We start from the raw sequence: 27,896 nt of genomic DNA on the forward strand, positions 1-27,896 counted from the left end.
CCAGGGACGTTATCTGAGTTTGATCTGGTTTTCCCGGCATAATTCCGGGCCCACAGAGGGAACCCTGACCACGGAGGATTCCATCCTACTGCTTTTTGGATTAAAACTGGCCGGCCTTGATTATGTTTGAATAAACGATATCTCACAGTTTAGTCTATTTGGGTTTAATTGTGAAATATAGACAGAACACAGCCCCTCTACCCCGACCCTGCGCTCAGATTTCAAAAGTCAAGTACATTTTGCTCCCGGCACCATGAAAACAACACCTCAGGCTTTCTTAAGAGCAATGAAAGCTAGAATCCATTTCTTTCGCTTCCCAGTGGGGAAAAAAAATGGATTCCACCGTCCTGTGTACAGAAGCGAGGAGGACGGTCATAAGAGAATGTGGCTGGCAGGGTTTTCTGTGTTTCCTCTGCTTTTTCTCACAGGTTCAGACATTGCCTTTTCTGGGTCTGCATTGTCCCCCAGCATCTCCTGGGCACCAGCTGGGGCTCAGTCCCGCCCCAGGCACTGGAGAGACAGAGATGAGCCTGGCGGAGGAAATCAACTTGGTCAAGGCTGGCGTGGGACCACATGCCAAGTCCCTGACTCTCATCAGACCCCCAAAACCTAATTTGAGGAGATCGGATGAGAAAATCTTGCCCATGCTCTAGCCCTCTTCTTCAAGGTCAAAACTGCCTTCTGTGGACTGAGGATCAGTGACTTTGTTTCCCTCTAAGTCCAGGGCTGGAGGAAGCTTGTTGTCAGCAGGCCCCAGGAAGACACCACATCCACACCTGTCACTGCCCACAGTGGACTGGACCCTCGGCCTCACATTCCCCAGTGGTAAACCCCAGATCATCTCCCGATCCTCCCAGCTCCTATGGAGCACTTTCCTTTCCCTCCCTCCCTCCCTCCCTCCCTCCCTCTCTCCCTTCCTTCCTTCCTCCCTCCCTCCCTCCCTTCCTTCCTCCCTCCCTCCCTCCCTTTCTTTCTTTCTTTCTTCTACAAGTAAACCTTATTTGATGTAATGTAATATTAAGATTCACAATGAGCATTTGACTTAAATAATCATTTAAATTAGGAATATATGTATGTGCGGTCACTTGAGAAATTCTACAGTTCAGGGCTTGGTACAAGCTTTGTCTTGAAAGGGGAAACCCTTTCGGAAAAAGTAGCCCTTCCCCATGCCTGGTAAGAAGCACTGCCAATGGGGGCTGGAAGAAGTTCATAATCCACCTTGGAATTCCAGTTGGTCTGTGAGAGGGCGCTTCTGTATTCTAGAAAAATAGTATTCTCCTTTAGCGCATTCATTCTTCCCTATGGGAGATACTGGCACTCTCCTCATCTACTGTCTTTCTGACTCCTTAGCCGCTGCTTATTACATAGAACAATTTAAAAAATATTATAATACCTGCAAAGAGACCTCTTCTGTTCCCTTACCTGCCCCTAATGTCCACCATTTTGTGGGGAGGATAGGGTGGTGAGAGCCAGGGGACACTACTGCTTAGGTACACATTTGATTTCAGATACAGAGAACACAAAAATAAATTCTCTGGAAGGAACACCATGGAAGTCTGGAGCATTTTCCAAGAGAGGTCCAGGTGCCCTTCACACAATTCAGTTTAATACGGCGCTGCTCCATGAGAATGAACATGTGTATGCCCCGTTTCCAGAAGCAGCACCACCTTTCATAGAAAACCCATTGCTCTCTCACTTCTTCCACATAACACGTGGTTCTGGAGCAGCCGTGGGCCCACTGCACCCTTGGATACAATGAGAGTCAAAAACACGCCAATAATCATGAGAATTCCAATGCAACCGGGCACCACTTGTGCTTCATTCAGGTAAAAGTCCTCACAGAAGGTACCCCCCACCTCTCAGCAGAGTGAGCACAAAGACAAGCTGTCCTCAGGTGGGACACCTCTCCATGCTGAGATCTGCTCCTGAGCTGCGCCCGGCAATAAGTGAGAGAGCCCCTGGGCGGCAGCCAATTTATTCATTTTTTTCAAATAGAGAAAGGCACCATGGAGACACGCATTTCACGTCCACGGAGTGAGAAGGCCCTCCATGGGGCACCCCCACCACGGTGAGTTCCTCTGGGGCAAGGACCCTGTCATGCCCGTTTCCGGATCCCTCAGTCTAGCCCAGGGTCTGGCACAAGCATGACCAGTGCATGAAGGAAGACCTTGGGGACCCTCCCAGATCCCATATTGGAGTTCGATCTGGTTTTCTACCAGCAACTCCATCTCTGTTGTCCACTACAGCCCAAGGGGAAGCTGAGGGGAGAGCTCTGAGCATAGCTGGGAGGCTGGCCAGACCTGAGTCTGAATCTCTGTTTTGAGACTCTCTGTCAAGTTCTGCTATTTGTGTGCTGTGTGACCCCTGGTTGTGTGGCCTCTCTGAGCCCCACTATCCTCACAAGCAAAAGAGTTGGGGAGTGCGTCTTGTTGGGAGCGTTATGATGATGGGATGTCTTGCCTGGGACCGAGCCAGCCCTTTAGCAAACAGTGTCAAGCCCCAGGAACACTGATGGTGTTGACCCTTCCCCAACATTCATTCACACTAAGAAACTCCTCCAGGTAAGTGACTTTCCAACAGCTAAGTCATCACTGGGATGTTGGGTACCCAAGGCCACAGTCTCGAAAGGCTTTCCAGCAGCTCAGCTTTCTCCCTCCTTCCCCTCCCACTGGCCTTTACCCTCTGATTCCCGCAGGTGCTGGTCATGGGTTGTGGCCACACCCAGATGGTGGCTGTTCATGGGACCTGCCAATGGAGGGATGGTGAGCAAGTACTTCAGTGTTCCCATTTGACAGGTGGGGAAACTGAAGCTTGGAGAGAGGAAGTCAGTGGCTAGCCTGGGATCACATATTCACACCCATTCACTGTGACAGAAGGACAGAGGATGGCCCCATCTCTAGAGCTTCCCACAATGCCTGCAGTCTAATATGGGTTCACAATGACATTGAACTTCAAACATGCATCCATGTCACAGAGCCCCATGAGGACGGAACAGCCAACTGTCAAAGCACAAGCCCAGAGTCTCAAACCCAGGATGTGCCTGGAGTGCTCCCACTGCAGATAGCAAAACCAAAGCCCAAGGCGCCCAACATGGGGCCGCTCAACATCAGAACTCTACCTGGTACCCAGTCTCATTGCAGGGTTCACGCTGAGCCTCACGGTCAGGCAGAAATCAATCTGTAAGTGGCTTCTACCGGGTGACAAATTTCCTTTTCTGGTTTTCAATAAAAACTCAAGAAGGGCAGTATGGTCTAGTGGGCAGACCCAGGTCTGAGTCAGCTCTGCCACCCATGTGTCATGGCTTCATCCCCACTCTCTGCCTTGGTTTCCCCATTTCTATAATGAAGGGGTTAGAGGAGATGATCTCTTCAGATCCCTGGTCCTGGATTGTTAAAGATTGACTTGACCTCAGGTCACCAGAGAAGAACCCATTTCTGGGCCAGTCCGCTCCACACAGAGGGCAATGCCAGCCTCCTCTGCCACTTTCCGATCCCCTTAAAGGAGAACGGGGCTGCCTTGCTCTGAGGTCTCTGATGTCCGTGGCCAGTGCTCTTTCTCACATCCACTAACTGCTTGAAAGCGCTGCATCCAGCACTGCATTAAAAATTAATTACACATGCTATCTTATTGCCAGTGCATAATGTAATGAGCACCAGCTGTGCTAAACAGCCAAACTCCTTTTTAAGACAGCTATAAAAAAAAAAAAAAAGGAAAAGAAAGAAAGAAAGAAACTGCACTTCCAAATGCCTCTCCTGTCAGAGCAGAAAAACAGCAACATCTTGTATGGATTTGAACAGAATTCTTTGATTTAGCTCTGCCTTCAGAACGTCTCTGAAGGGCCAGCTAGGAGAGTGAAATGCAATCTAGCAAGACTGCAGCGATCTCCGCTCAGGGATTTGCTGGGCCTCTTTCATCTAAGGACAGCCGTGCTGGTAGGTGCTCCAACCCCAACAGAGCCACAGTGGAGCCCTTCTGTTCCCCCAACTCCCCAGCTCCTCTGGCCCCTGCTGGTACTGTAGGAAATGTCACTTTCCAGCTACATGGGACAGGGGACTTTCTGGCATCCACCAAGCCCTGCCACCCTTGGCCACCTCCAGCAATCTGAGAATCAGCTTCCCCAAGCCTGGGGGCCTTGCAGCTCTCCATGACTTCTCCTGGCACTGCCTCCGGTCACAGAAAGAGGTGTCTGGGTTCTCAAGGCAGGTGGGCATGGACAGCCTCTGCAGCAGTGTGACCTCAAGAAGCAGGCAGATGCCAGGGAAGAATCCACAGAGCTTGCATGCAGGAATAGCGGCAACGCTGTAAATGCTGGGTTGAGGACGCTGAGACCACAGGCCCTTGGGCGATGTAGACATTGCAAGCCATACAGATGACTCTCTAAATTTTTAATAACTCCCCTGAAAGTCCTTTTCCTACATTGAGCCAACCCCCATCAACACTGGGTCCTGGTCTGGTCAGCCCAGAAGTATCCTAACAACAAACGTTACTTTGCAAAGGGAATCCCATGAGCACGTTTTCCAACCGTCTCACGACGGAGCTCTGCTGTCCTCACACGCTCACGCACACGGTTCCTTTTGTCTTCATCACCATACTCACCCCTCCCTCCAGAGTCTCAGTGGCTGATCTAACGCCCTCCTGGAGTGCCTCTGGCACCCCCTGCACCAGAATCAAGGCAGCGCATCGGCAGGGGCCTGGTGAGGTTGCCATCGCTGCCCGCATCACTGCGTGGCTTCCCATGGATCCTCCGGTGTTAATCAAACCCAGTCCAGAATGAAACTACAGCTTGCTTCTTGTTCTGGTATGAAATGTGCAAAGCACAGACCATATCATTAACATAAAACTTCCACAAATAAGGCCACTTTCCAGACAGACTGTATTAATTGCATCAGGCTTCCACAGCTAGGGTGGTCTAATCCACGGCGCCCCATTGGACGGCTCTGGTTATAAAACCAACACAAAATGAACACTGGGATATAATTGAAGGAGGAGAAAAGGATAGATTCTATGGTTAAAACCTACTATTTACTTACAGGTATTCTTTTATCTTTATTGTCCCTTTAACCCATGCCAAGAAACCCCAGACTAGTTAAATAACACAGCAAGCACAATTTCAGTAGAAAAGTAAATTGAATTTAACTTTACAAGATTGCCCTGTGATTTCAGCATATACTAATGACTGCAACTGACTCCCTCTATTAAAGCCAAACACTTCCACTTCCCCGAGCTGGGATCCTGTGTGTTCTTGCATGAGACCTTGAACTTCACCAAGTGCACGTATTAATCACTGTGGCTGATGACCATTTGCAGCTTTTAAATATGTAATGAAGTGTCTCCATTCCTATTCCACCTCCCAACGCTGATACATGATCTGAGCCAGCCAAGAGGCTAAATACTTTTAAGAATGGAAACCGAGGATCCAGCTTGAAGTGAGACCTGACAGAGTGTCAACGTCGTGAAACCTATTCTGCTTGTCCATGGACCCTAACTTCTACAGGGCTCACCCGGTACGTGGCGTTGTTCTCAGTATCTGGCCCATAGGATCTCACGGGATGCCCAGAACAACCCTTCAGAGTGTGTCCTATCCTTAGCTCCATTTCATATGGGGAAACTGAGGAATGTGAGGGAAATGACTACACGGAGCAGAACAGCCTTCACCCCCAAGCAGTCTCATACACTTGATGACCACTTTCCAATCACGGAAGCTTGAGAACAGGGAAGGGTACCAGGATGGGGGGCACAACGCCCTGCCCTGGGAGCCTAGCTAGCCCCACGCTCACTCCATTCACAGCAGCTCCACATTGAGCTGTCTCAGAGAATAACACAGGAGCATCGTCTTCAAATGTTACATACATACACTTGTACATACATACGCATATATGTACAGAAGGGGAAACTGAGGCAATGACTTCTTTAAGGCCCCTAGCCAGTTGAAGCGAAGACCAGGACCACAGTCTGAGGCTCTTGACCCCACAGCCACTGTGCCAAATCCGCTATGTGGGATTTCTCAGGGAAGTAATTTCAGTTCCCAGGAATGCCTATACCCAAAGCCCTACATTCCTTCAGCAGAGTCAAAAAGAGTCCCTTCTCCCCGCTGTGACCATTGGAAGGAGTCTAGGGTTGGGGTCCCGGGAGGCAGGGCCGCCTGGGATGCTGCCAGCCCAGGGTATGCACAAACACATATACCTGTATGGTTTTCTCCCCCACAAAATCACATCCTTCTATAAATAACTGCAGATTCTGTAACAGGCATGCAATTAACCCGTGTGAAACACGTTTACACTGGGGTTCTTCATATTAATTTGAAGAGATGGGTTCAATGCATCCTGATCCGAAAAGGGCCAAAACCAAGTAAGGACGGCAGGCGCATTCCATCTTTACAAAGGCCTGCTTCTTCCTAACAGGTTACTGGGAACTTAACGACTCCGTTCCAACTACTCATTAAACAGGCACTAAAAACATTTAAGCAAACAGCCCAGTGCCAGGGACACAAACCACAAAGGGACAAGAACCACCAGACTAGGATAGTTTCAGGTATCGAAATTGATCGGGAACATGGCGGTGCAAGCTGGTGTGGGCCAATGAACTGGGACCAAATGAAAAGAAAGAACTCTACTGGACATGGTGGCAGAGGGCAGGAGGTAACAGCAGCCCCTTAGAAGAGTGTCCTGGAGCGGTCCTAGGCGCTCAGCCTCCTGTAGTCCTAACCCCAGGAACAGGACACTGCCCTTCCTCACACCCCTCCCAGAGCACTGCAGCCAAGCACGGGTTGCTCACAGGCTGAGTCCTGGCAGCTCTCAAGGCCTAAAATCCAAAAATGCCTCTAATGCCAGAAGAAGAGCCAAAGCCAAAGATGTGGCAGGTGCTGGATGCAGAGCCTGGCATCAAATCCCACCTCTGACACTCCCTCCTCCCTGCTCCTCCTCCTCGTTACGCGGGCCCCCACTCCTACCCTGCACTGCAGGAGGGCAGGGACCTGCCTGCTGACTCTTCCTGTGTGTGCATAGTGCTACAAATTAGGTGCCCTCCAAATGGCTTCAAGCTAAAGAATGAATGAATGGATAGATAAATGGATGGATGGATGGATGGATGGATGGACGAACAGATGGATGGATGGATGGACACAAGGCTGGAAGGATGGATGGATGGATGGACACATGGACGGACAGATGGATGGATGGATGGATGGATGGATGGATGGATGGATGGATGAATGGACAGATGGACGGATGGACAGATGGACGGATGGACAAATGGACGGACAGATGGATGGATGGATGGACAGATGGACGGATGGATGGATGGATGGGTGTACGGACAGATGGACAGATGGATGAATGTGAGCTGTGAGACCTCAACATTTCTGAGTATCATTTTCTCATCTACAAAATAAGGAGAGTAAAGCATTAGGTTGCTGTGAGGATTAAATTCCAGAAGGCACACAAATGCCCAGCATGGTACAGCACATAGAAGGCCCTCCACACACAGTCCTCATAAGGATCCCAGTGGCACATATGAGGACTTGCTGTTGGCAGAGTCCACCAGAGCCAAGGCAGTGGAAAGTTCATTGGACCTCCCATGGATGTGGGCAGAGGCAGCATGGTTCCATGGGAAGAGGACTGGCCTTTCAAGGCATCCAAGGACAAATCCCAGTTCTGCCACCCTGGCCAGCCACTCTCCCTCCCTAAGCCTTTGCTTCTCCATCTGCAAAATGGGGATGGTAACAGCTCCTGCTCAGCACCATACAAAGGTGCTAGGCGGGCCTGGCCACTTAGGGGAGGGGCTCAGTCCTCTAGCTGAGTCTCATCTACTTCAGCAGCTTCTCAGCAGGGCCAACAGAGGGTTAAGCAAAGCCCTGGGTGAGCCTCTGACGAGATCAGATTTCTGTGCTGCCGCAGAACTTGACCGAGTCCAGTAATAAACACTCAGGCTGATCTTTGATAGCACGGCCCCCCCAGTGGCTGCAGAGGCTGCAGCACTAATGACAGGAAGCCATGAGAACAGGGCAACCACCCAGACGAAGCAGGCACCCCTTGCTCAGCAAGCAGGGCCTTCTGCAGACTCAGAACAGATTTACTGAGCCAGGACGGGAGGCCTGAGAACCTGGGGACCAGCACAGCCTAGAACGGGGAGATGGCGTCTTTGCAAGTGGTTCTGACTCCTTCCCCGGAGATTTTGGGTTTTGCTTTGTGCATTTAAGGCACAAGCCCAGTAAGAAGCCAGAACTCCCTCTTGGAAGCCAGATCCTATAATGTCACCACCTGTCACAGCAGGGAGGGTATACTAAAGGCTCCAGGCCACCCTACTAGGGAGCTCTGGAGCCCAGGGAGCTCTGGACCCTGGAGCAGGGGCTGCCTGTGGCATTTTACAGAGCTGTGGCTGTGGCCTTCTGCAGAGCTATGGCTCCAACAGGGACTGTCCCTGGGGACAGCTTCAATTCAAAACAAAACCTGCCCAATAAAAATAGTTTTCCTTTCACAACTCAAGTCAAAAGAAAGCCTGCACCATGCCTGGTGACAAAGCAGGGACCAATCAAATCTGCCCCAGTTCTGCACCCACCCTCTCTCCTTTCCTGCCCCTGCCACAGCAACCAGGCCACGGCCGCTTGCCACATGTGTCTGTGTCAGCATCCTGGCTTGTGTGACCACAGTGTTTTCACACCAGGCCCTGCTGAGATGCTGCGGGGACAGACTTGTGAGAGGGTCCTTTGCCTCTGACTTCCCAGGGACCCCAAGAATTCCCAGAGACCTAGGTGGAACAAGATCTTGGGTTCCACCTAAAAAGAGGCAGAGCACGTAGAGGAGGACAGGGTTGTGTGGCTACCCTGCCCCATCTGCCCATCTGTAGAATGGGCAGCGACACCGCCCTCCCAGGAGAGCAGGACGAGTCGGCACAAACACAGCTGTGTCTGGATCTGGCCCAGAGCTGGACGCACAGCAGGTACTCAGCCCCCACCCCTGCCCCCACACACCCCACAGGGTTTCACTCCCTCTCGTGGCCGCAGCTTTGTAAGAGGCTCCTTTTGAGCCACTTTCTTTTTCAAAGTTAATGGGCAACACATTGTCCCAAAGAGAAACTCAGCATTTTGGACGGCTCCAGCAATGTACACAGACAAGCAAGGAATCCTCCCCTAGCCTTGTCTTGGCGGGGCAGGGGGTTGTCTGGGGTGGGGGAAGGGGTGGCAGTGGCAAGGGCAGAAGAAAACCTCAGATGTTAAGTGTTATCCAATTAAGCTGCCGCTAAACAACCCAAAGAAACGGGATTGGGAGGCTAGGGATGCATTCTGGGAACAAGACTCTCAGAACACGTGGGGGCACGGTGGGGACTCCTGCCATGGGGCACTGGGCACTGGCTCGTCGTTCAGTGAACATTCTTCACCACTTCCCCTGGCACCCCAAAAAGCCTTCTGGGTGGGAGCTGCCCTTCCTCCCTGGGTCCCCACCTTGCTCCAGCGCTGCCCACGGCACACCCCGCCATCCCCGGGGGCCCACCCCCAACCGCCGCGTCGTCTGTTACCTGACAACTGACACTGGCATCCAAAGGGAGCCTCCGTCTGACCCTCACCCTGAGTCCCGTCACCCGAGACTGGGCGTGCGCTGCAGCACGGCAGGGGGAGGCAGGGCGGGAGAGCGCCCAGGGCCCGCAGAGGTGAAGTGATCACGGATGAGTGAGGGTGGGAGGAGGCGGTTATGGGGGCCACCGCTGGCAGCTGGGCAGGCCTGCACGGCCCTGGAGAAAAAACAATAGAAAAGACTGGTCAGTCGGGCCCTGGACCGAGTGAGGGGCACGGGGTGGGACGGGGCCCGGGGCGCAGGGCTCGGCTCAGGCCACCCTTTGGGGGTGGGAGACCCCAGGGGTGCCAGGCCCAGCAGGGAAGGCGATCGGGACACAGGCAGGGGAATGGGCACGGGGAGGTGGGCAGGGGCTCTGGGAAGGGCCCTGTTTCCACAGCTGCCAGGCTGGGCTGTCGAGGAGGCAGGACCCCGCCTCTGGGGGCCTCGTGCAGGGGGCTGGGCGAATGGGGGCTGTAAGGGCCAGGCTCTCAGGAAGGACCCCACACGTGGGGGCTTCTGGAGCAATCAAGCAGGTTCCATTTGGGGATCTGTTTCCAAAACTTCAGGCTACCCCTCCCTGGAAAAGCTGGGAAGCTCAGCGCCTCCCCTGTGTGCTGTCTCAGGATGGGCTGTTTGTACAGGCCAGGGACAGCTCGGCCTGCCTCCAGGTGTCTGAGCACTGAGAGTCTCCCTGCTTGCAGACTACCTGCGGGGGCTCTCTCCAGCCCCAAGCACCAAGCATGTGCACCCTAGCCCCAACGCCCTTCAGAAGGCTTCTGCACCCCCACAACACCCCAAGAAAACCCTGGCACTGCTCAGCCCCTCCTAACATCTCAGCCTGGCATGGGAGGCCTCCCGCCATGTGACAGAGCAAGGACGCAGGGCCAGGGAGGGCCCCGCCTCTGCCCAGCCCCACAGCTCGCTCAGCTCCCTGGCAAGGCCTGCGTTTGATTTAGCCGTTTATCTTAAATGGCTAAGAGACCACCAGGGCAAAACATTTGTGTGAAGCCCTTGCCAAAACCACAAGTGAAGAAGCCCAAATTCCCTGGGCAAATAATTGAACAGGAAAGCATCAGAGAGACAGAAAGGAAACGTCAACAAGAGGATGGGCAGCTGGGCCCGGCCGGCTCTGGCAGGGAGGCCCAGCACAGGTCTGCACGGCCGGGGGTCTGCCCACTCCAGGGCCCCCACATGGATCCCCCCAGCCCAAGGAGAGCCACGGGGCCCTGTGAGCCACCGTGAGCCAGAAGCCTGTCAGTCTTCATTGGACTGAACTTCCTAACACACTCACGGGGGGTGGGGCTTAGGATACCCATTGCACAGACCAGGAAACTGCTGGCGTGACTGCAGAAAACTGCAGACATCAACAGCCCCATCCAAACCCCAGCTGTCTGGCCCCAGAACCAGGGCTCTTTCTCTGTACCCTGGTTTATCTAAAACATGGGCTATCCAGGATTGAGGCACTGGGGCATTGAACAAGACCCCCTGCTTAGGGACTGCCAACTGTCAGTGTCCCGTCAAGAGGTCAAAGCTAATGCCAACACTGCTCGGACCCCTCTGGGCCAACGAAGACCTCATATTAGGTTAGGCCTAGGACCCAGGGTGTTTCTGAGCTGGGGTTAGCCCTGGGAGGGCATGGCTGAGGAACCTGTAAACCATTTCAGTCTCAGATGCTGATGGGAAGGCCATGTCCTAGATTTGGTGCTGTTCCTCAAGGAAGATCAGCACCTGCCCCCTCCTGGAAGCCTGCCCTGGCCTGAACCTCTCTGGCCTGCACGCTGCATGTGATCCCGTCCACTGGTGGTCTCAAATCCCCTATGTGGGCCTTCCCTGCAGACCACTGAGGACTCTCGATTATCCATCATCATGACAGCCACCTCGCTCAGCAAACATCCACATTCTGCTGGGGGGAAACTGAGGCTCAGGGATATCTGAGACTGGAACCCAGCTATGTCTCCAAAGCCCGCAATGCTCTGCTTCCCTCTAGGGCTGCAGTGAATGGCGTGAAGGGACCAGGGCTCCTAGGATCTCTAGTCAGGGTAGGAGGGCTGAGATCCTGGGCTCAATCCAGCCATTGGTAGCTGCAAAGGCCAAACCCAAGCTCCGGTTCCTGGGTTCTGGGTGAGGCCACGACACAGCCAGCAACATTTATCATGACAGAGAAACCAGCAGAAGCACCTCGAGGCCTGGTAAGGTTGTCCCAGGTGCTAAGGAGCTGACTCTGTCTCCGTGGCGGGAGGAACAGTTGGAGAGCAGCTAGAAAACAGGCATCTGGCCACACCCTTCTCATGGAAAGGTCCAAGGTGGGGCTCAAGCCAGGGTCTGCAAAGGCGATGTCACACACCACGTGATGCCCCCTGCATAGGGGTCGGGGGCTGGGCCGCCCTGGACAGGTTCCCCAGGGCCTCATTAGGAATTCTGACCTTCCTGAAGTCCACCTGCTCCAGGGGCCAGCTCAACTGAGGCCAAGGGGAGGGGGGCAACCTGGAGAGGGGCTTCAAATCCCAAGCTCTTCGGGGCCTCTCTGGGGCTCTCAGAGCACCTTCTACCCTGGGAGAGGTCTCCCCATGGGGCAGCTTAAACCCAGAGCCCTGCCCAAAGGTGAAACTCAAGAAATCTGAAACTATTGCAAAAGCCCAAAGTGATGAAAGGACCCACATACTGCATGATTCCACGGATATGAAATGTTCAGAAGCGGCAAATCCACGGACACAGAAAGTAGCGGTTGCCAGGGGCTGGGGAGCCAAGAGGGGCAAGAAGGGAGGCTACTGGGTACAGAGTTTCTTCGGGGGGTGATGAAAATGCTCGGGACTTAGGAGTGACGGCTGCATGACATTGTGCCTAGACTCAAAACCACTGATTGTACACTTTAAAATGGTCAACTTTACATCACGTGACTCTTAACTTGGAAAAACAGCCTCAGTACCTGTCCCAGCCTACCTGCCAGCCCCCATCCTTCCCCAGAGGAGGGGTATCTGCCTTTAAAAGTGCAGCTGGGAAATCTAGAAAGCACTTAAGGAGCCCTTGAGGCCGGGGGACAGGGTGTGCAGCCACACATGCACAGAGGAAGCCACCACAGCTCCCACGCCGCACAGCCTTCAGGACCGAGAAGCCTGGATTCAAGTCCTCCTCAGCCGTTTCCTGGCCTCCTGGTTGAAGGTGAGTCACTTTCTCAGAGCCTCAGCTCCCTCAGCTTTAAAGGAAGGGTCAGGCCAGCCGTGTACCAGAGCCAGGGACAGAGGAAGCACGCAGTAAAGGGTCACCATCCTTCTCTCACCTTCCATTCCGATACCTGCCCCACAAGGCACCAGCACAGCCCGCTGCGAAGGCCTGCAAGACACTCCTAAAGGAACGCTCTCTTTGGAGGTCTATGCACACACACAAAAAGTTTAAAAACAAGGCCCCTAAAATGCTTCTTAGGCTCCAAAACAGGGCAATGATACATAAGCTCATTCTTGATGCCTTCATGGGTTTAAGCATTCCACAGGGGTCTGTCACCCGTCTCCCTTCTGGAGGGACTTTGCAGATGCTCCTGCTCCGTTCCTCACACATGCGCACTCACCCGGGGAACACGCCCACCACCCAGAAGCGTGGAGACACAAAAAAGCCTGGAAAAGCCCCAGTCCCGTTTGGGGGGAATTTCGAGCCTTCCCCACCCGTGAAGCCTCTGGGGCATCCCCTCCCCAATGGGAGGATTACAGATTCCACGTTCGGAGCTAGAGAGAGGTGGTCAGGAACACACTGTGCAGGAGACGTGCATTTTTCTCCCTACTGGTGCCTTTCAATTGATACATTTTTTTAAGCAGAGAACTCCTACTGATAGTGCAGAAATGAGTCATAGATCAAGGAAGGAGACAGCCAGGGAGGCAGCGCGCGTGAGTGAGGGACACTGGCAAGGGAACCTGACAGTCCCCGCGCCCCCTCCCCCCATGCCAAGACATTAATTCTCACAAGTCGGAGAAAATTACTATGCATGAATGCAAAAAGCATGATCAGGAGTAATTAACATGGCTTCATATGCAAATTTTATTAATGCAGAAGTACAAAGTCATTATGCAAATGAAACTTACGTCAACTCTCTTGACAAATATTCATCTCTGAGGCTCAAGTTTCCCCCTTTTTATTTATTTATTTAATTTTCTCTCCCCCCCTTTTATCTTGGGCTTCTTTTTTTTTTTGGTGAGGGGAAGGACAGGGTATGAGGGAGAGGTGGCGCCGGTGGACACTACAGGGGCGGCCGCAGCAAGCCACAGGGACTATTTGACAAGTTTGCAAAGTTGTTTTCCAACCAGAGAAATTTATTCTTGCATTGTTGATTTTTTTTTTTTTTTTTTTTTTTTTTTTGGTTGTTGGCAGGTACAAGACAGCTCATAGGAGAAGGCAAAAAAAATTTTTTTTAATAAAAAAAAAAAAAAGCTCTGGGCAGCAGGCAGCCAATCAAAACGCCAGAGCCTGTAATGAGGGCGATTGATGGCTGTTTGGCTTTTACTGCAGGGTAATGAACTAGAATCCAGTCTGAGGAGGGGGAAAAATATGAATATTCATGAGACTGTGCTCCTGCCTTTGATGATTAAAGAAATTTTTAATATTCAAATAAGCGCTTGCCAAGTGATTAACAAAGAACAAGCACGCAGAAATATGGAAATGGGAGCCGGGAAAGATTTGAGAGGCGAGCGTACTGTGCAGGAAAGGCAGCGCCAAATCTCATAAACAAGATAGGCAGATAACCCAATTCGCACGCGGGCAAATAAAAATATTTCTTTCTGATCACTTAAATATTTTGCCAGCTACTTTGTCTTAAGGATGATAAAAAAAAAAAAAAGCTATGTATTAAGAGGGTGAGGGGGAAAGACATCACATGAAGTCAAATGCCTTGCTCACATTTAAAAATCATTATCCTGATCCTAGCTCATCTCTTCCCACCCCAACGGGAAACTGGGATTCTTTTTCCGGTTTGCTACAGAGGGAAGATGGAGGAGAAGCCAGCACAGACTTTAAACCGCAATGCTTGAAATTCAGGCCTGCTGGTTCCGGGCAGACACCGCCATGGATTGTGGTCATCTGGTGCTTCTAGGCTGGTCCAGAGGGAACAGTGATGTCTAGCGGGGAGGTGGCGTAATGCTGGTGCCTGGAGTCTATAGAGCTCAGGCCTCCTGGAGGCTCAGGCCCCGGTGTAAACACAAGGAGAAGGTGGTCTTCAGGAGAGCAGGGTGGTGGGGGAGCTCTTGAGACGCTGAAAGGACCCAGACCTTCAGCACAGGGCCTGGCCCGGGGGTCTTTGGGGCCATGATGAAAAGCACCCTCCACCCATCCCACCGGCTCCAAGATCTGTCTGCTAAGACTGAACGCTCATATTTTAACAGCTCCACCATGGGTTCACATTGAAGCACATAATAACAGTATTAGCTGGTAAAATGATCCTGCAGTTAAAATACATCTAATTAGCAGCCCATGACATCCATTTTGGCAATTTCCTATTTGAAAGAAGTGGAGTGCTACCTTACATGAAACAGGCACTGGGTGTTCACCTGACAAGACTGGCCTTCTCATCATTCGTCTTTTTTCAATCCCTTTTTTTGGGGGGCTGTGGGGGACAGAGGGGGAGTAGCTGAGACAATAAGAAAAGAGAAAAACAATTCTAGGGAGCCTTCTTCGTTGCTCAATTTCAGAGCTACACAGGTCTCTGGGGTGGGAGGGGACTCAAAAAATAAATTTCTTCACTCCACAGGTATTATTTCATTTATTGTTATTATTTTTAGCTTTTAATTACCAAGGTCTAGGAACCAGCAATTACTGGAACTTGTTTTCCATTTCCTTGAAAAATATTCAACAACAATCATCATAATAATAAAGCAGAAAGGGAAAGCCAAGCATTGACATCAACACATAGGTTACCACGAAAATCTGCAAGTCTAGGGCGGGTCCCCACGTCAGGACCAGAGGGGGAGTGGGTGTGCCACGTGGCTCAGCTCACTGCCTCGGAGCATTTGGGGGACCTAGAAATGCCAGGCAGGGCGACAGGGCTCCCCAAGTCCCACCTCCCACTCCTGGATTCTCGCTCTCCATGAGACGCCACTGTTCTGTCTGGTCACCCAATGGCCACTACAGGTCCCCAGTCCCTTGCTGCCATGGGTTTTGGTTTATGGGTGAATATGTAGGTGTCTTTGAAAAGAATAGCAATGAAAACGGAAAATGAGGTCTCACAAGGTTGTGCACAGCTGTGTTTAAAGAGTTCCTTCGGGGTCATTACACGGGAGACATAAAAATAGTTCGAATCTATATGTGGCTTCTACACGGGTAGCCGGCTGAAAGCCAGCAGTCACTGCAAGTGGCTGGGAGGGGAAGAATCCAGATGCAGGTGAAAGAGCCTCTCCAGCATCCCTCATCAACCATGTAGGCCCTGATGGACCCAGAGAGGGTCGCTGAGGGGTGCCAGGCTGCAGGAAGGGAGGTGGGCTAGCCAGGGCCCTCCAGGAACATGTGTAACCTCTCATCTTTGGGCTTGAGATCACTTCTACCATCACTTCCACAAATGACCATCCAGAGATCCCCACAGGCCACCCACAGGCCCCCCACAACCCTGTGTGGCCACCAAGGTATCTCCCTGCACCCACCGTGAGAAGGCTTGCCCACGAGCGAGACTAGAAGCACACCTCGGGGAGCACCCTGAGCCAGGCTGCCCTCCTCTAAGCTCCTCCTCTCGGGGCACTTCCGAAATCTGTCCTGATGAATCACCATTCATGCTATTTTCACTCCCCAACACCCTGTCCATCTAACACATCCCAGAAAATGGAGAGGCAGAGCAAAGGAATGACCGTGTCCCCCGACAATGTTACCAAAACCTTTCTCCTCCTTCCACCAGAGATTAGAAAGGGAAAATGCCCCCTAGCAGCTGTGTCTTGCCATTTAGAAGGGCACACGTGGGCACACCCCTTCCCCAGGTCCAAAAACACCTGTTTCATTGACTGTCAACTCCAATTTCCTCAAGATGCAGGCCACTGAAATATCCAGGGCTGCTGATCCCCTTTCTGCACCCTGAGCCAAGGACTGGTGAGGTGCTATCACAAATTCCAACACCAAGGCCCCTGTGAGGGAGCAGAGGACATTTCAGATGTTGCTGAGAAGGAAGGGCATCCCTCAGCCATCTTCTGTGAATCACGGAGGTGGAGGGGGCTGGCTGTTCCAGCCCCTAAGTGGGTATCTGCTGGGGGTAGGAGGGACAGTGGGGGACACAAGGCTTGGAGTCTTCTTTTGGTTGTCTCTGGGGAAAACCCTGGAGTGCTCTGAACTACTGGAATGCAAACAAACCACTTCCACTTGTCCACCAGCCGGGACACTGGTCACTACTTTGCTCCTATGCATCATGCCTCGGGACACATATAGAAAAATGAATATAACTCCTCTGGGGTGACCTCAGGCAGGCAGGGTCCACCAAATTGGGACCCACAATCCTGGAAGAGGCAGGCCTGAGGACAACAGAAGGTGAAGCCCTGTGTCACACTGGTTAGAAAATGTGTGCATGCTATTACCTATAAGACAGCGTCTATATACACACACGTACGCACATGCACACACAAACACTCAGCTATCAGCAACGTGGGCATGTTAAGATGTCCTGGGTGCATCCAACCAGAGTCCATAGAGGCCATGGAGAAATCGCAGATTTCTAAATCTCACCAGCAAAACCAGCCAGTCAATACCTGGCAGAGCAATTGCCCCTTTTCCTCCTGATTCAGGTTTTTTGATCTGAGGTGTGGTCACCACTTCAACCTTCAGCAGTCTCTGCTCTCTAAGACAACCTAATCCAAGATCCTTCAGGAATTTTATCTCTGGTTGCGTACAGAGCCACAAACAGTATACTCCGTGTCATCTGCGTAAAGCATAACTTGACGAAGAATGAAGGCAGGCTACAAGCCGAAGTGAAGCGTTAGATAAATCATTTGGATTCCAAGCATAAAGAGTGTAGAACTTGGGGTTGGGACCCATAGCCTTTCCCAGATGGAACTAGGGGACCGGATTCCAATGACAAGCTTGGCCAGGCATCCCTTCGATATGTTCCCATGTCTTCATTAATTTAGAGCTGGGGGCGGGGGTGGGGGTGGAAACACACCGTTAAGATAGAAGTCACATGTCACACAAGGCCAAACCCAGGAAACTCATCTTCAGATTGGGTGCCTACAGGGAGTTTTAAACTAAGGATACCTTTTTCTAACCCTTCAGCGTCCACCGTCCCTGACCTTGGAAGAATGACCCGGAAAAGACTGAATCCTGATGCATGTTAAAAATCCGGCCCTCTATAAAACATGTTTAAAAACTGGTGAGTTCAGGAAGTTGTTGTGGTTCCAAGGTCCCACAGGCTCCAATAGTGGCTTCTGCTCAGCAACCATGCTCACACAGCGCAGTGGAATAAACAGAAGGAGGGAGGCTGAGCTGCGAGAATCCCGGAGAATTAAGAATGAAAATACACGGCACAGCCAATAAAAAGAACATAAAGAAAACAGAGTGCCCAGCAAGCAGGTTACTGGGATGACTCAAGCCCAAAGCAGCCAGAAAAGGGGACAGAAATTTCAGGTGCAGACGGAGTCATGGATGTGAGCAATGTAAGCATCATCGACCTTTTTAAGATCAGACCATAAAACTCCACCTGAGCAATCAGGCAGCAGACAACCACAGGGCAGGCAGAGTTTCTTGTTTCAGACAGAACAGAAATAAACTTGGTTAGTAGAAGGTTAAAAAAAAGAAAAAGAAAAGAAATCAAATCGTAAAAAGGAGGACCCTGCTACAGTTTAAATGCACATTTTGTTTTGGGTTGCATTTAATAGAATTATAGGTAATTGATTTCTACTATTGTAATAAAAAAATATCCAGCTCTCCCCTGGATTTTGTTGATGATTAAATCTCTTTTTTTCCCTTTCATTTCTTTTTTCCTTTTTCTAATGGACTTATAGAATACTGAGGTTCAGTGCTTTGCATTACATAAGAACAAAATCTTTCTATGGCCTCTTTATGTTCCTAAGCCAAGTCTGAAATGTCACTGACTAAGAAATTGAACAGGCCTGTAATTACTTTCAACAAAGTAGTTCCTTGAACTGAGTTTTCTGTATGTAGATGGCATTTAATATACATATTGTAAGCCTTCTTTTCAGCACAGGTAACATTTGATGGCAAAAATCACAGATTCTCTTCTAAGGGAACAATCTGACAGCTACCTTCGTATTTTTTGACGTGAAATCCATTTTCATCTCCTCACACACTAGCAGTGACGTGCAGTGTGTGCACAACAAAATTTGTAAAAATTAACACTTCGCAGGATTAATTTAATAAAGATTGTTAGCACATTAACACTAGTAACGTTGCTCCTTGCGATTCATCTAGCCACGCTCGAGACGCCGTTCTAACAGAGCTTTACATTCAGCTGAGGTTTATACCGCTATTTAATGTAATTAAAGAAGCCGGCAGCACAGTCCTCAATGGAAATATCATTTCTATTGCAGAGTATTCCCATTAGATATTGGGGGAAATCATAGCACGCTGACTCTGATTTTGTTGTAATTTTTTTTTCCTCGGCTATCTTTGAAACAGAGCTGATGTGCTGGACCTCAGAATTTACTGCAGAAACCCTGCAAAGATGCCACGATAAGACAAGCCTCTTCTCCCTACAGGAGTGCCCAGTATTTACACGCCACCTACTTGTTTGAAACTGGTTTTTTTTTTTTAATTTTTTTAAATCTACAGCCTCTGTTTGGTTGTAATTACCCAGGTAGTTCTCTGCCCAGCACCCATCATGAAAATGACTTTTCAGATACCCCAAAACAACATCGTAGATAAGAACTCAGAGGCGGGCAGGCCTCCGGGGCCACTCTTACAGGCATAAACAATCATCATGTAGCCAGGATCCCAACAAGTTCCAATTCCAGATCGGGGCGAGAATCTAGCTGTAATCTCAGGGGAAGAAAGCAGCATCGTTCAGGAGGCCTCAGAGACTAAACAGACAGAAAACCCAAAAGAAAGAGAAAAAAAAAATTTGCACCACATCACCAAAATGGCAGAGAAAATTAAGTCTTGGGGCTGAGATGAAGGGAACCTGACTCAGCTCCTCCGCCTCTGACAGCTGCCTCCTGCCCCTGGAGCGGCCAAGTGCAAACAAAAATGAGACCTTTCTTTTCTAAACCTGCTTGCTACATGTCCCCGTGCTGTAAGGGGTGATCAAGCCGCTTTTTCCTCCTTCCCTAAGTGCATTTTAATACCCTTATTCTACATCCTAATTTCTTTGAAAAAAAACATCAGTGTCACTAAAAAAACGTCACTCTGTTTTGCAAAATCCAGCAGCTTCCTTGGCAGCGGGTAAGGCTGGCTGGCATTATCCCCTCATTTGACAAAACTACTATTTCTGGGCATGTGCTCAAAAGCAGGTAGGAAGCAAATGCTGAGAAATAAGGAAGTAAAAACAGCCAACAGATTTTTCACTACCGAGAACGCCAAGCGTAAACATGATTTATTTAGCTGTGTTTAACGTGTCTGTCCTCCACTCCGCTACAAGCCCACTTGGGTTTAAGGAAAGGGTGGGTAGAAGGGGACAGGAAAAGAAGAGCTGGGAGGACATGGGGAGAGGGAGCAGGGAAGGCGGCGCTGAAGGGAGACTTCCTGAACGGTTTGGTTCTGAGTTTTAGGAGAACAAAAATCTTCTACCCCAAAATACACGCATGTGTCAAAAGAAAGCAGCACTAATCGGCTAGTTAATTAACGAGCTGCCACTAACAAAAGATGGAAGAGCTCGTTCATACAGACAATATTTACATGGGCGTTGCGTGATCTTGTCCCCCAGCTTCCCTACCTTTTCTCGCAAACCATGTGGGCTGGGTACAGCGACAGGCAGAGGAGAGGCCCGTCAGTTGGGAGGGTTACGAGTCCAGCCGTGGAGAGGGGAATATCACTGCCTTCCTTGCCCAGCCTTGCATGCCCACGTGGAATTTACTTAGATCTGTATTCAATTAAGAAGCACCAGACAGCTCCTGGCTCCCAGCCTGCACCAACGCAGACTCCGGGTATCTGCCGTCCCCCACTCCAGCCCTGAAGCCAGTGAACAGGGTCTCGCTCAAGGCCCCCCATGGGGAAAGGAGAGGTCCACACTCTCCCACCCCTACCCCACAACTCTAGCCCCAAGTCTTGGCCCAGCCAGGGTGAACAAACCCAATATATAAAGAAAGCTTCTGTATTTCTGAACTAACAAGACTAATTCAGAGGTTTTGGGCCCTGCCAGAGGTTATTTTATTAAAAATCTATTACAAGTCATCCAGCTTTTGCTGGAAAAAAGAAATCAAGCCACTTCCAAAGAAAAGCAACAACCAAAAAGTAAAATGGAGCCCCAACAGGACACTCAGGGCCTCTGGCTTCCCCAGCGAAGGTACCATTTCACAGCAGCCAGCTGTGTGCTCCATGGGGATAAGTGCCAATTTTTGTTAGCTCTGACAGGCGGCGAGAATTTCCTCACCAGTCCGCTTGAGTTCCTTCCTCACCAGCACCTAGCAAGACTGTGCATTTAAAGACTGCCTGCTGTATGCATTCCTCCCCAATCCAAGTCCATGTGGCCCCTGTCCATCTCCTCTCCTTCTGGGGCCTGAGACCAAATATCAGGAAAAATACCTTTTCTGGGGTATTCAGGTCAAGGGCTACAGTGACACTATTCAGTGTCAAGATTTTGAATCATGTCACAATCCCAACAATAAGGAGCTGGGGTGGGGGAACAGTCCTCTAAAATGCATAGGGAGAGGGGGGCGTCTCCTATTGGAATCAGGTTACTAAATCGAAAACCCAAGTCCCCTTCCCACATAAACCTCCTCCCAAAGCCCCTAATTCTTCCCCCTTGCAGTAAAAAATTACACCCTCTACAAGCAGCTATTCGATTCCTTTCCCTTTTGCAAATTAGCCACCCTGCCCTCACGCAGTGAACAATAACAGTTCTCCATTTTTATGATGTCTTTGAAATCAGCGATTGCTTCACTTCTACCGAGGGGTTTGTTTTCGTATCTGGACAGTGACGGGAAAGTAAACAATTGGCTAACCCCATTTTATAGATGAAGAAACTAACAGATGAACTGGTTTGCCCCGGGCTGTTTAGAAAGGAGATGCATCTGAGACTACCCCATGTCACATGCCAACCTCTAGATTCTGCTGCTCTAACAATGAGACGGTCCCTGATGCTCCAGCAACAACAAATAGTATTGAACCTCTAAGCAGAACTCAGGTGCCACTCTGGAAGCCACCCTCGTAGGAAATCCTATGCGAAAATCTAGATTTCTCAAAGCAATAAAATTGAAGATGCTGAACACAGCACCTCCGAAGGAGGCTACCAATTGCACTGGTATTTCAACATGATCCAGCTGAGAGAACCCCCCATTTCCAGGCAAATCTCCCACACACTGCTCCTAAAAAAAAAGCAAGGCAAGTGCCCTGAAGACACCTGCCAGGGCTCGGAACCACACACCGCAGGGCAGCCCACCCTGCCACTCAGGCACAGAAAGTGTGTGCCCTCAAAGATGCCAGAGCACCCTGGGGGCTTCCAGTTATCCTCAAGGAAGATTCTGAACAAGAACCTTTTACCACACTGTCCAAGCCTTAACCCAAACCTAGAGGGAGAAATCACCCATAATTCTGATCACTGTTGAGCTGTCAAAATTAAGAAAATGAAAATGAAAAGTCAGCCTCCCCCTCAGTGTACCAGCCAATACTTCAGCAACCACAGGTTACCTGTCTTTCAAGCAAAACATGAACAATTACCCCACACACACACCCCTTGTCTCCAAAAATCCTAAAATGTACATCACTTTAAATGAACTGCAGAGACCTAGGATGGGGCCCCTCAAACACACATACATAATTAGCGTTTCATCTTTCTTTCTGTAAAGGAATCCGGTAACATAAATATTAATCAAACACGAGAATCTGCCAGTTCGTTTTGGACCATTATGAGTGCCGGATTGTGATCTTTACCCGTATTTACAGATATTCAAAGGCAGATTCTATCTTGTTAGAACTGTTATAAATGGACGTCTGAGAAATCAGTGAGCAAGTTCAGGCAGATATGAAAACCTTCCTGTCCAGGACTGGCAGTAGTTTTGAGTTCTCAAGTGTTGAATTTGTTACCTTTTCCGGAGGCCTTTCAAAAAATAAATTGACAAATGCCTTCAGATTCCTCGATCAGAAGAGCTGGCTGCTCAAAGTTCAGGTTAGCTAAATCTGAGATTTTAAAATCAACTCTTACTCAAAACGCCATGAAGGTGCCGTTTACACAATAATTTAGCCTTGAGAGCACAGAAAGTGCAATAAACTGTTTCTGACCCAAATCATAAATACATATGTATACGCACATTTTTTAAACTATCTTGACTCTTGTTATAGCAAATCTATTCTGTCTGGTTCAGATTTATTTCTGAAAAAAATGGAAAATAGAGATGTGGCTCCAATCCTAGCCTGGAAACGCTGTCACCGTGAAGGTAAACTTTTAATCAGCTACAGGCGAACAGCATACATTTTTATTTCCAGAGTAATAGCTTTGGGGAAATGTTTGAACGTTTTCTTAAGAACTTCGTGGTGGATACGCTGGGAGTCCAACCACTGCTTTTCTGAGTCTTTAAGGGCCTGTTGAAGTGTTTTAAACAATTGGAGGCCAATTTTTAAGGCACAAAACTAGAGACTCCTAGCAAGGTGACGATTTGCATACAAATTCTTCTTGGAAGGGGTTATCCTAAGAGAAGCCAGGCTGGAAGAAGGCCTGCCATGAATTCCCGGCAATTCCAGGAGGCTTCAGTGTCCCACTCTAGTGGAGAGTACCATTCCCACACAATTGGGAAAACACTTTTGTCCTTGAGATTTTAAAATCCCAGCTCCAGGATTCCATCTAGAAAAGCGGGCTTACTCTCCTCCCCCTCGGGAAAAAAATAAGGTCCCCAAGAAATCCGCATTTTGAGTTGGGGCTGCTGCCCCTGGATGACCAAAAAAAGTACAAGGGAACTCGAGGAGGCTCCTTCCGTCCCGGCCGCACCTGGATCCCGGGAACCACCCGCTCTGTCCCACCAAGGTGGGCTGAGGAAGACGGCGCCACTCTTCAGGGCAATGGCGGCGGGCGGAAGAGGGATCCCCGTGCGCCCCCAGCACCCGGGACGAATGCCACCCCAGCGAGGCAACCTGACCCCGCGCGCGGCGGTTTCGGGGAGGAGACCACTACCACATTCTCCGTGCCCGGGAAGATCACCCACCGGGGAGGGCGCCCAAGGGCCGGAGAGGGGGCGACTGGTGGAGGAGGGACGGCCCCGGGAGCACAAAGGGGCCCAGGGCCGGCGGGCTCCCCGCCCTTGACCTTGGGTCCCCGCCTCCATCCATCTCCGCCGGCTGCCAGGGAAGGGGGCTGGCCCGGGGCCAGGGGCGTGCTCGCTAGGCGGCTGCTGGGCTGGGGACCCACAGGGGGCCGCCAGGGGGCGGGGAGGAAAGGGGCCGGGAAAAAAGACCAGGGCTGCACAGTGCTCCGAGGAAACCTGCATTCCAACTCCTTCGGGAGCCGGTCCCGAGGCGGCTCCGATTCACTCCACACCCCCGCCCCCCAAAGCAAAAGTTGCACGGACGCACGAGGGAAACCCCCTCCCCACAGCTGGCCCTTCGGCTCGCCCACCCCCCGCCTCCCTCGGACCCGAGCCGAGTGGGGGAGGGGAGTGTCAGGGGAGGAAGAAAGGAGCGCGCCTTCCCGGCGAGGCCAGACGCGGCCTGGGTCAGCTGCGCCTCCGCCCGCCCCTCGCCGCCCGGCTGGGGCAGCTGGTCCATTAAGCCCCCGAATTATGCATGGACCTTGAGCCCTCTCGGCCTCCCGCCCCCACCAAGGCACAATCATCGTGCGCAGCCAGCCCGGGTCAGAGAGAGAGGGAAGGAGGTGGACGATGGGCGCGAGGCCGTGGGCGAATCAGAGGCCGGCAGCCAGGCGCGGGCCAGGCGCGCCGAAAGGCCTCGGAGCAGTGCTGAGGAGCCTCCCGACCCGGCCAGGGCCAGCGGGACAGGGCACCGCTCGCAGGGGAGGCCCCTGCTCAGTTTTAAAGTTGCCAGAGTGTCCGCGCCGTGCCGGGTGCGGGGTCCGGGAGATGCGGCCGCTCTGCAGAGCTCAGCGCCCCTGGCCGCGGGGAAGGCCATTGGGTTCTGTGTGGCAATGCGGGGGGCTATGGTCCCCAACCACTGAGGCCCCCGGAGGGAGGGGTCTGGAGTCCCCCGCGGGCAGGGCAGGGGGAGGCCGTCTGGCGGGAGGCGGAGGGGATGGGTATGATTTGCTGGGGATCGGCACCGTCGCGGGGAGGGGAGGAGGCCAAGCTTGAGGAGGGGCTGCTGGAAATAGAAGGAGGCGAGAGGAGACTTGCAAGTTGCAATCGCCAGGGAAACCGGAAAATCGCAGTAGCGGGGAGGCAGGTGGCGCTCAGAGGTTCAGAAGCAGAGTTGGGAGGACTTCGATGTCCGCCCCTCAGAGAGTGACCCCGGCAGGCCCCAGATTGCTCCGCAGCCTGGAGCCTCGAGCCCCGCCTCCCCGCACCACGCTGTTTTCCGCGTTCCAGACCACCGCACTGCAGTCTACGCTGCCCTGACGCTGCAGTGTGGACCTTAGTTTGCTTCTCGACCCGTCTGTTTCTGGAAATGACTTCTTTCTCTCTTTCCCCTTCTCCCCAAAGCAAAGGCCAGGTCAGGATAATTACATACTTCGTTTTCCCAACAAATAAGGTCGCCTAGTTTGCAGGGAAAGTTTTACAAGCCAATGATGCAGAGAGAAGACCACACTGTTTAGCTTTCATAATTGGCTGGCTTTGAACTTGAGGTGGGAGGAGAAAATAACCCGCTCCAGCCCCAGGAAAACTTAGTTTTCCTGGGTGTACCGACTCCAACAGTTTTTAGCCAGCTGCTGAAAGTGGGAAGGAGTCATTGAAGGTTTGTCCCATTTTCTCCTGAACAGAGAAGAATCCAGATAGTTGCTGTCTCTCTGAGCCCAGGACAGACAGTGTCTGCCTCCTAACCCCAGGGGAGGAGCCTAAAATCCCTGGTTGGCTGGCTACACTCTCCGGAAGGTGTGCTCTGCCCTGAAAAAGACTTGAAATAAAGCCACCTCTCTACTTCTTTCCAGGATGCCTTTGGCACCTGCACTCATCAGGAGGTAGATGCGTGTTTTTTGCACACTCTTGGGGATTGGAAGGATGGCTTGTCTGTGCTATAACACTCGAAGCACAGTCCAGGCATGGGGCTGCCAGCCCCTAGGGCTCTGTGCCTCTGGATTCATCTTGGGTAGATGCTGACCCACACACCTGTTTGCCTGCACCTTTGAGGTTGTGTCCACACCTGCAACCTGACAGCTGTGGAAGCTGCCCAGGCACTCAGCCCCCAGGGCAGGGGAGGGGGGAAAACAGCCCTGATCAAACATCACCTTGGCTTAGAGACTGAGCGGTGGTCCTGCACTGGGGGGCTCACCCTGCCCTTGGCTGGTGCATCTGAAAAGCTGCCTTCTCTCCACACCAGGAGTGGGGCAGTCTGACTTCTCACCTCCAACAAAAAGGCTATTTTGTTACTATTTTTCTGCCCAGAGGAGCCTGCGGTCCCAGTTTCCTAGCTGTATGAGCTGCAAGGGGCAGATGCTTTACCAGACCTGTGGCTCATCAAGGGGTCCCACCTCCCTCCCTTCCTGCCCACCTCTCCCAAGCCTCAGCACAGACTCTGCCTTTCTGAGACACCCCAGGAGTCTCCAGACCAAAACCAGCAGACCAGCAAGAAGATATCAATAAAACTTAAAAACAAAATATAATGAAGCCTAGGATGCCTTGCCTTCTCCAGCAAGGTCTCCTCCTCCCTGGGTCCAGCTCAAGGCCTGCAAGTCCTGACCACACCCTGCCCTCAGGAGGCTCCCACTCAGTACACCCAGAGGTCATTGGCCAACCCCAGCAGGCTCTGGGCCAGGGTGGGTCCAGATCCTCTGGGGCCCCAGGTGTATACAATTCAGGGTACACTCATTACAAAGAAAAGAATGCCAAACCACACGGGGACGTTCGGGACAGGGCCTGGTCAAAGCTTCAACTGTCAACCGCACAGTGAGTGCACCAAATTCTCCCAGAAGTATCTTCACACCCTGGAGCAGAAAGACCTAAGCTTTTAATCTAACTGTTTTCATTTTCACCACCAATTTCTTCAGAGAAAACTGCCTCCTAAGCCTAATTAATGTAAAAAATGAGGAAAGTTGGGGGGACTACTAGGTGTGAGAGGAATTGAGGTGGGAAATCCGCGACCCCCCGCCTGGCTCTTGCAGCTACTAGAAACCACTTGTGGCTCCATCTCATATTTCAGCCCAGGAGGCTCAGCCCCAGAGAGGGGGAAGGTCCGTCTGCTCAAGGTCCCACAGCCTGCCAGCCGCTGGAGTAGGATGCTCCCCCGTGCCTGCCTCTCTCCACTCTGGACTCAACAGGGCCACTTGCCTGTAACTCATGACGAGGGGGCCAGCTCCTCCCAAAATGCAGTCAACATGCCACCACAGATGTGTCCAGGACAGGTGGGTGCCCACTCTCTTGGTCCTTTCACCCCACTCTGGAACCCAAGTCCCATCACCAAGATTTGACCTCAGAGTGGAAATCACTCATTGCCGAGCCAGGGGCAGAAAGGGCCTGCACCAGCCACAGTTAAAGAACACATGGTCCCATGAGGACTGGGGTCCTGGGAAATGACCCAGTGAAGACCCAGTGCTGCCCTGGGAAAAAGTCAGGAGCCTGTCTTCTTTTTTTTATTATTTTAATTTTAAGTTCTGGAGTACATGTGCAGGACGTGCAGGTTTGTTACATAGGCAAACGTGTGACATGGTAGTTTGCTGCACCTGTCAGCCCATCACCTAGGTATTGAGCCCATCATGCATTAGCTATTTTTCCTAATGTTCTCCCTCCCAGGAGCCTGATCACTAGGCACAGCTGAACCAGTGACTCACAGGACAACTGTGCAAGGTACCTCTCTATCACTCAGTTGCATCACGGACAAAATGAAACTAATATCTGATTTCCCACCCTCGTGGGGCAGAGACAGTGGATGGGAACATAGGAGGAAATATGACCACGGTGAAGAATATAACTGCAGGAGTTGACACCCTGGGACCCTACTTACCACTGTGTGACCTTGGGTAAATAACATCTCTGGGCTTCAGTTTCCTTTTCTATAAAGTGGGGTTGATATTAGCATATCATAAGGTCATAGGGAGGATTATACCAGTTAGTATCTGCAGAGTCTTTAGAATAGGGACTGGCACACAGTAACATCTAGTAAGTATGAGTTAAATTTAATATCAGGCTGAGT

At 51.3% G+C, this 27,896-nt stretch overlaps 1 protein-coding gene across 4 annotated transcripts in view; it reads right to left on the reverse strand.

The window, feature by feature from the left end:
• Positions 1-27,896, reverse strand: part of BCL11B (BCL11 transcription factor B) — a 99,826-nt gene that overhangs the window by 50,937 nt on the left and 20,993 nt on the right. For 2 of the 4 annotated variants that reach the window (XM_021675212.2, XM_064375203.1), the window contains exon 3: positions 9,514-9,726. The exons of the other annotated variants lie outside the window; for them this stretch is intronic. In XM_021675212.2, the coding sequence (XP_021530887.2) occupies positions 9,514-9,726 (213 nt within the window). The remainder of the gene's footprint in view (positions 1-9,513; positions 9,727-27,896) is intronic. 4 annotated transcript variants of the gene reach the window in all.

The sequence above is a fragment of the Aotus nancymaae genome, unplaced genomic scaffold, assembly GCF_030222135.1.
Source record: "Aotus nancymaae isolate 86718 unplaced genomic scaffold, 86718_ANA_hifiasm-v0.15.2.pri h1tg000011l, whole genome shotgun sequence".
Taxonomy (NCBI): Eukaryota; Metazoa; Chordata; class Mammalia; order Primates; family Aotidae; genus Aotus; species Aotus nancymaae.